We start from the raw sequence: 9,428 nt of genomic DNA, 5'->3' as shown, positions 1-9,428 counted from the left end.
ACATGATCCGGAAAGAGACCTGAAATTGGATGGCTCTCTACTTCGCCAACTGGTTGTTTGACATGAACATTAATAAATACTCAACTAATCATGCATTTTATAACATTTTTGAGTTGCTCTTTGGGCCAACCATTGCTCATATGTTGACATCCTCGCTAGCAATAGCAGTAACTAGTTGTTTTTTTGTTTCTTTTGGGGATTGGGACTCACCATTGTATTTTTTTGACATGTGTATTGAGTCCCCAACTGAGAGGACTCTATGACTTATTTGGATGTATGGATGCATGATATACACTGTTTAATTTACCTCCTGTTTATGATATACTTGATATAGTTGGTAACCGCTTATCTGAATCATGCTTCGAGGATTGAGTACATACTCGGCCCCTCGAATTCAGAGCATTACAATTTAATTATGTGGTCCAAATAATCCCCAAATATAGTTTTATACCATTTAAGCTCGCATTCCAAATAGTCTCTAAATAAATAAGCTGGTAAAATGGATGGAAAGAGTGGATAAGTTAATGCATCAGAGTAAGACCCACAAAGCGTTTAGATATATTCTTTAAAGACTAAAGGAATATAAGACTTCAGAAATCTAGTCCTCTATCAGAGCTTCAAAAGGAATATAAATTCATGAATCTTAGCTTAGTAAAATAAAAAAACGGAGACGACTCGACCGAACTAACGTAAATCAATGGGACTCCTTATGGCATATGCCTTTTTCAATGGAATAGGGGAATGAACTGAATGTAAATCAATGGGCCTCCCTATGGCATGCCTTTTTCAATGGAATAGGTGGATCCGAAAATGCACCATTAACAATTTGGTCGAACACCCATTTGTTAGCTGCGTCAGTATAATGACATCCATCCCAACTGATCCGAGTCGATGGATTTTGACAAGATGTAACCAAAACATCAGTTCCATTAACAACAATCGTTCCTCCACAGCCCACTTGTTGGTTGTAGTTGTACGGGCCTCCATACCCGCAACAAACTCTAAGAGGGTGTTCAAATCCTGCAACAAAAATAAGAATTTTAATATTTCAAAGGTTGAGAACAATAAATAAATGGTAAAATGTAGTAAATAAAATGAATAAAAGAAATATTCAATTAAATATCAAACATAAACATTGCATTAATTATTATTTTTTAGATAACAATAATATGATCAAAAGTTGTCTACACACACACACTGTGGGGTACGTAAATTCGAACAAATGTACCATTAATAATATTCATAGATGATAAAAACGTACAGGTAAGCAAGGAAGAGAGGGGAGTGTTGGAAAGGACTTACCATACTTCCTGGCTTGGTGGATGAGGGAGTATTTTGCTGAATATACGTCGACGTAGGTGAATGCTGCCAATGGAAGGTCCTTTCTTAGTTGATCAACGGTTTCCTTCAATTTGCGATTGAATTGCTGGGCCACATCATTGAAAGGAGTAGCACAACCAACAGGGTCCACTTGAGCGGCTTTAACAAGGAGTCTATCCAAAACGTAGGGAAGGCAGCCTAAAGGACCTGTGTTGTGGATCCAAAACGACCTCCCTCCTTGCCAGTATATATTCTGCGTCACCGCATTACCTATCAATACTCAGGTCATGAATAACCTCATTTGGGACCATACTACAACAATCAGCTAGAGAGAGAGAGAGAGAGAGCACAGCAATGACTTAGAGAGAGGAAAAACCCTCATACTAATGGATTTTTATACTAAACTTCGACAAGTCGTGACGATGACCATGGTAAAAGGGAGAAAGTAGTTGGTTTTTACTTAGGGTGCCACCTCTAATAAACACACATGGCACTTTTGTCATTAGACTGTGTCATGGTTGCAAGAGATTCATGTAACCCCTGGTTATGAGTAATTCATGTCCTTGCTAAGCTCACATGCGTGCACAAGGCACCTGTTTACTGAAGTTTTCCAATTTATTTTAAAAATTCAGCCACTTGATGAGGAACTAACATTTACTTCTAGGGCCTGTTTAATAACAGGTAATTCACCGAAAAACAAAGGAATTTGTAATCATTACTTCGGAGGAACGGATTCCATAGGGTACCATTCTAAAATGGATGTTTGATATGTAGGAAGAGAAAAGTTCAATAACTAAGGTATCCATGATTTGCTTCATGAGTCAAACAACAATAAAGATTAATGATTACACTTTTTATTAGATAATTCCTCCACTAAACCGAAATTACCTAGCGATGCCTCCACTAACAGAAATCTCCTACCAATGATTGCAATTCTATAGAATTTTGCAGCGAAAATCCTAATTATTTAAAATTTTAAATAATTCACTACATACATGTGATATATAAAATTTAAACTTGAGCTTTTCAAAGTGCATTTGCTCAGTTAATTGTTTTCCACCAATTTTCCACAACCGTACATTTTTGAGCTAATTGTGGCCCACCCAAATAGTAGACCAACCTTATTATTGGAATAGGAAATCAACATAGTGATTCTCTTCTAATGGATTGCTTAGATATTTCACCTCTGTGCCACAGTGACATATGTGGTGGCATGTACATTACTACATTCATGTGGGCCCAACAAAGCTCATAAACTTATTTTTCCTTTCTTTTTACCTGAACTGCTGTGGTAAACTTGCTGAGAATATCAGGTATAGTTGCTATAACTTCATCTTCGGTCAAGCCAGAAAAAAAGCCTGAAGTCAAGTCATTCTGTCCTATGTCAAATGTATACAGAGCTCGTGAGAAAGAATCCTCCTTTGGTAACAATTCTTTGAAGACACCTCCTGCATATGGAATTCAAGCACCCCAAAACAACATCAGTCATTATCTTCATCTTTCACATTTACAAATGCTATTAAACTAGTATTAGTACTTACCCTTTTTGTACGTTATTTGTGATCTTGTTATGAACTGATCAAATTGCCATGACTGCACATCTAAAGAAAATGGACTGACCCCTCCCTGGGATAAGGATGAGGTTGGTTCTCTAATAGTTGATGCGGCTGTGGCGAAGTTGGCTCCGTGGGTGAAGTTGATCCCGATGGAGTTGAGGTACGCATCGATAAAAGGCAATCCAATGCCCTTAGCTGAGAATTCGAAGTCACCCAAACATACATTTATTCGCAATTTAAAGGAAAACAATCAATAATTTGAAAGCTAAAGTACGGGAATAGATATGATGTTTCAGAGAGTGTTAGTGTGTGTGTATACGTTTGTGGTGCAGGACCACTATAGAGTTCATTCCAATTATCTGAAAATTGGAATGATTTCACAGTTCAAAAACAGGTGCTCAGTCCACTAGGGACATGGGCAGCAGGCCCACCCAAGCGGATGATGGTTTCTGGTGCAGGGGTGGCCCACTTAAATTTCACCGGCCTAAGTTTTAGGCCAGATGATATAAATTGTGGGTCCCACTAGATACACAGCTCTGATGTGCTAGACGTGCTATGTGGTCAAGTGTACCACACGTGGGGGTGCACGTGATGGGTGCATATGGGAAGCGGATTGGCTGGTGTACCCCACACAAGCTATATAGCTGGGACGCAGATTGCGTACTACCCGCGCCCGTGCAGTTCTGTGGGTGGGCCCACCGTGGTGTATCTTTACATCCAAGCCGTCAATCTGTTTTCTCAGATTATTTTAAGGCATGAACACAAAAATGAGGTAGATCCAACGATCAAGTGGACCACACCAAATAATAAGCTTGGTTACGTTAAAATGCACAAAGCATTAAATGTCAGTTGCATTAAATGTAAGAGTGATCTGAGGTGTGGTCCATTTGATCGTTGGATCTACCTCATTTTTGTATTTATGGCTTAAAATAATCTGAGAAAAGGGATAGACGTATTGGATGTAAAGATACATCACAATGGGCCCACCCACAGAACTGACCGTTCGGAGCTAGGGCCCGGGGGGCTCGGTTTAGTCAACGGCTCAGGTCAGTTTGAGCTGAGATCGAGCCGAGTTTGCCTATGCAGCATTTCCACAAACATCTGAAGTGCACTTTTAAAATCTTGTATTTAAGAAAGCAACAATGGTTTTACAAGTATTTTATCAAACACCTTCTAAACAACATAAAAATCAAGGAAAAAAAAAAGGTATTAATTTCATATACATACATTTCATGCCACCAGCCACACGTCATTGAATCATTTCATCGAACACTTGGTGAGCAACATCAATATCAAAGTAACCGAGTCACCGAACTGGTTCAATCCGAGTTCGATTCGAGCTGGGTTCGATCCGAGTTGAGTCAAGCTGGGGCTAGCTCGAACTCGGTTCAAACTCATTTTAGAGCTCAAAAAATCAGCTCGACTCAAGCTCGAACTCAGCTTCAAACTGAGTCTAATCGAGCTAGCTCGGTTCATGTATACCTCTAGATAAAACCCATACATCACAGTGGCCATAAGAGGCTCAGCATGTCCGAGCTCGGGACAGACGAGGGAACCCAAATTGGGTCCGTTTTAGAGATGCATCTGGCTTGAGAATACAAATAAATGTTGTAGAGGTTTGTCTTGGAGTGCTGGGGCAATCAGAACGGTTAATCAGTGAACCACCACGGAGAAGGGATACAAATCAAATTAATTGGTCCGCTCTAGCTAAATCATAACTAGTCATAATGTAAAGGCTAACTAGTTAAGCAAAAGAAAAAGGATAAACAGTCCACCGGATCAATAGTACTAATTGACACAAACATATGGCCCACCATGATAATCGGCCTTAGATGCACCCGATTAACGGTTTTGATGAAACATACACACCATGATGATCCCACACAGAAACCAATTGTTGGCATCTATCCTCATTGTTCCCCATGGTGTGGCCCACCTGAGTGGGTAGATCCCGCTGAATTTCGCCCCAGGATCTAGATCAATGATAGAAACGGATGGAATGACGGAGCAGATTTCACATATACAGTATGGCCCCACGACTGTTTTATGTGCTGTGCTAGAGTCGTTCGGAGGATTGCGGTCCCTTTTCACGGGGCTCACCGGAGCCCCCGAAACAAGATCACGTGGTAATTGTCTTCACGGGTAGCGATTGGGTGAGACCTTGGCCTTACCCAATATGGTGCGGCCCTTTTCTTCAGGCCCATCTTTATATATCTATTTTGTATCATGCCATCCATCCATTTCCTGTATTATCCTAAAAATAAAAAAAGATCTAAATATCAGGTGGACCATAGTAAACAGTGGTGACTAAATACTTTATCATTAAAAACTTCTTAGGGCGCACATTAATGATTCGGTAGTGTTCAGTGGACCCTACAAAATTTAAGTTTAACAGATGATAGAAAGTGGTCATGCGGCTGTCAGGTAAAATGGCGTAAACTCAAATCTCAAGGGTATTATTGTCTTTTATTAGAAAAGGCCAGTTTCCGTGAGCCAAACTGTACTTTTAAAACTAAATGCATCACGGAAATAGCTCAAAAGCAGGCACTTTTTCGGCAAGATAGCACAAAAGTTTCGTGCCTGCATGACATTTACCCTTTAAAAATAAAAATAAAAAATTGGAAGAAAATTGCATCCCGCCCCTCGACGTGCTTGGTCAAGGGAAGGGCCTCGTGGGTCCCACCTGAAGCATGAGTTTATCTATGCTGAATCTCTCTCATTTTTTAGCTTATATCCTGAAATGATATAGGAAAATGGATGCACCAGCTGAATAAAACCCATGCATCATAATAGGCTGCAGAGTCCCTCTACCTACACCAAGTCCGGCAGGCCAAGGCTCAATTAACTACCTATCTATTTAGATGTACTACCAAATGACCTGTCATGTTCGAAGAAAGATTTACCATAAGGAAAGGAAAAATAAAATAAAATGGAGTCTGTATCTAAAGAAATGCATTGAAAAATGACAAATGTATAAAACTTTTCAACAAGATAGTGGTTTTTCAAATATCTTACAATACAAGCTCTTACAAACATATATGCCATGGTTCCTTCTATTACGTCTCCTAACCAATTAGAGAATAAGAAATTTATATTATAAAATAATACTAGCAAATTTGGCACTTCAATAATATAATAACATGTGGTGGATGAAGCCATTCATACGAGTCATGGAATATAGCTGAAGAAATATTTAAAAAAAATTAGATCTCTTTTTATTAAAAGAGAGATGCTAGCACATTTTCATCCATTGTTATCTAAATATCATTTTAAAAATTTCTTTTTATATCTTTGGGACCATTTGGATGCACCTAAAAAATAACTTTTTAGGGACCTAAGTAATTAAGCTACTTATTTTTAAAAAAATAAGTTTAGTTAATTATTAATTATAAGTAACTTATTTTAAGTATTTCTATAATTTCATTTAACTTTTTTACTTTTCTTACAGCAGCTGAAAAAGTGAGAACTAAAGATACTGGTTTTGTGGTATAATCGTCTTCCTTCTATCCACATTGTGCACTATCATTTCAACGGTCTGGATCTCTGGACATGGGTTCGGCTGGCACAAAGCAAAGACCACAGCTATAGAACCCACAGGCCAACCATTGCACAATACGGAATTGAATGATCCTCAAACTCGAGGGTATGCCACTATACTCGGGTTTCCATTTTCTGCAAGTGGGACCTTCACTTCAATGGTCGGGCAGATCCACTCACTAAAGATCTCCATTGTAGAAAAATTCAACCTTCAATAGGTGGCCAATAAATATACAGTCCAACTAAAAGGGAATAATTTGCCAACAGGTCGTCCAATATTAGACGAACTTTGGTAACGGTTCATCTAACGTGCGGCCCACTGCCCACTTGCTCAAAGAAGCCAGAGTATACTGTCTGTGTCTTCCGATCAATGTCCTGTGGTTTCTCGTTGTACGAGGAAACATATGATACGTGCCTTCATCTTTGCACAGTATAAGTGGGTTTTCAGTTCAGCAATCGCGACTGTAGTTCGATGATCAAGACCATATTGTTCCCGGCCGTGCATGGCCATCCCTCAAAAACTTCCTTGATAGAACAGTCTCTATCTTTTAATCTGTGGCCTACACATATACAGCTACCTCTCTATAGCTTTCATTCGTTGTAGGCCACATGAATTGTTTTTCAAAAGAAAAAGAAAAAAAATAAAATAGAAGTGAGGGAGAAGCTACTTCTTATTGTTGGGAGCAAACATACTTATCTACTTTTTATAGTTGGTATGTTATTTAATAAAGTAAAACAAAAAATAAGCTACTTGAGATATAAGTAGCTTATCATTAGTAACTTAAAGATCCAAATGCCCCTGGTCTAATTATTCCGAAGGATTAAGTGCCTAAAATATTTTAAAGTTTACACTGCAATCTGCCGATCATCCAATAAAAGTAAATAAAATATATGATCGCATGTGTCATGTTTGAAAGAAAACTAACCGATGAAATCAACGATGAGGCGTCCATCACAGTATCTTCCAGCAGGTGCACCGAAGTAGGACTCTCCATCCGGTGGACCGGCCTCCCCGAAAGCTGCAGAAAATCCACCGGTGTCAGAATTCGAGTCACCGAAATTGAAGAGAGCTGGGAAATGACATTCGGTCAAGCCCAGGACAGGCCTAAGTGTGAATAGCACTGGCAATAAAATAAATAATACTGAAAGAACTCTTGGTTGAGCATCCATGAGAGAGCAAATGGAAGGAACTTTGAAAGAGCGAGTATGAGAAATGGGGGATGGAGGGAATAGTAGGAAAAAGGGTAGTAGAGTTTGCTTTTATAGAGAAAGCACGGCAGCGGAAGTGGACCCGATAACATAAACTTTATCATTAATCATTGGTTCCCTACAACTACTAGATATATAATAATCCTTTTTTTTTTTTTTTCTACAATTGTGTGTGGGCCCGTCTGCGTTTTACAATCCACATCCACTCCGTCTATAAGGTGGGCCCCTTCAAGTTCACCACATATCCAAAAATTTAGGCTGATCCAAGACTCAGGTTGGTTGCGCCACAAGGAGCAGTTGGAAGTGGGATCCCACCATCAAAACCTTCCAGATTATATGTGTGGTCCACCGTGTTTTTGGAATGCCATCCAATCCATTCATAAAATACAGTCCATAACGATGAATGGACACGCAAAAATCTAGCTAACTTTGGCGGGCCAAACCACCTACTTTATATGTTTTATGTATGATTTTATATTGTGTGGGCCAAAATGCTTTGATTCAGCCTGCTTTTAAATTAGTGACGGAACATGATGGGGCGCACATGATGGACGGATTGGATTACATTTACCTACCTCGGTGTGTACATGCTAAAAAAATGTAAAATAAACTAATCCAATGGCTCCCATGCGACCGTAAGTTATAGTACAATGGTTGATCTGAACTGCCTAGCGTGTATTTCGTAAGCAATCTCTTAAAATCCACACCAATGGTACAATAGAAAGCGTCATATTAAAGGCTTATAAAAAAAGACGGTCAAGACCAACACGTCCATTCGGTAATCCGAACCGTCTATTTGTTAATATAAATCCGATGGGCCTATTTTTTATTGGTAGTCAATTGGATGTAGGTGTGCCTGATGTACAGTCAGGATGGACGAACTGAATTGACCAAGTGTTCTGATGGAAGTAGGAGCATTGTATCTTATGCAACTCTTAGCTCCGGAACATTTCTTAATTAACGGATGATAATCTTTTAAATTCTAAAAGTAGCTAACTGGGCATTTGTGTCACTTCACAAATGAAATTTAAAAAGCCGGGGAGAATCTTACGGGAAGAGGATTGCCTGCCGCACCCACCGCAAGAATATCCATGTGGCACTGCGTGGCCCAAGATCTCTGGGTCCACCGTGATGTATGTGTTTTATCCACGCCGTCCATCCGTGTTTTTTTTTTTTTTTTTCATTTCTTTTTATAGCACGAGGAAAAAAGAAAAAAAAAAAGAGATGCTAAATGCTTTAGTGGACCACACCACACAAAACAGTGTGGAATGAAAGTCTACCATTGAAAATTTTTTGGTGGCTAAAGAGGTTTTAGATCAAGTTTATATTTCTATTTTCCCTTCATCAAGATTTATATGAGCTTATGAACAGGTTGGATGGCAAATAAAACATGGACCATACTAAGTTTTCAACCGTGGGCTTTCAATCCCTAATGTTTTATATGGCATGGTACACTTGAGCTTTCGAACTGCATCATTTTTAGGCTCATGCCATGGACGGCATGCATAAAATACATACAACCACTAAGCTTGGGCCACGTCGTCATCCAGGAATATCCGTGTGGTGGATGCCATAGGCAACCACCTTCTACTCTCGCATAAGGAGAAGGTTATAATATGGACATTCAACCATCATTGCCCATTAATGTGGATATTTAACCAATATTGTTTCCAATGGATGGCCCACATTAGGCCAAACGTATAATGGGCCCATGGCCTCACATAAGGGCCTCATACACAATATACTAGGCCACATAATCTCAATGAGCCGCATCACATGGGCCACATATACATCACATCGGGCCTC

At 39.4% G+C, this 9,428-nt stretch overlaps 1 protein-coding gene across 1 annotated transcript; it reads right to left on the bottom strand.

The window, feature by feature from the left end:
- Positions 1-538: 538 nt before the first annotated feature.
- On the bottom strand, positions 539-8,139 carry LOC131241518 (GDSL esterase/lipase ACHE-like). The gene is made up of 5 exons (XM_058240288.1): positions 7,340-8,139; positions 2,862-3,071; positions 2,599-2,768; positions 1,303-1,573; positions 539-1,020 (listed from the first exon to the last, which is right to left on the bottom strand). The coding sequence occupies exons 1-5, from the start codon at positions 7,581-7,583 to the stop codon at positions 758-760; spliced, it is 1,158 nt and encodes a 385-aa protein (XP_058096271.1). The 5' UTR covers positions 7,584-8,139; the 3' UTR covers positions 539-757.
- Positions 8,140-9,428: the final 1,289 nt, after the last annotated feature.

This window comes from Magnolia sinica, chromosome 3 (genome assembly GCF_029962835.1).
Source record: "Magnolia sinica isolate HGM2019 chromosome 3, MsV1, whole genome shotgun sequence".
Taxonomy (NCBI): Eukaryota; Viridiplantae; Streptophyta; class Magnoliopsida; order Magnoliales; family Magnoliaceae; genus Magnolia; species Magnolia sinica.
Note: the sequence above shows the minus strand (reverse complement) of the source record. Positions and strands in the feature narration are given on the sequence as shown.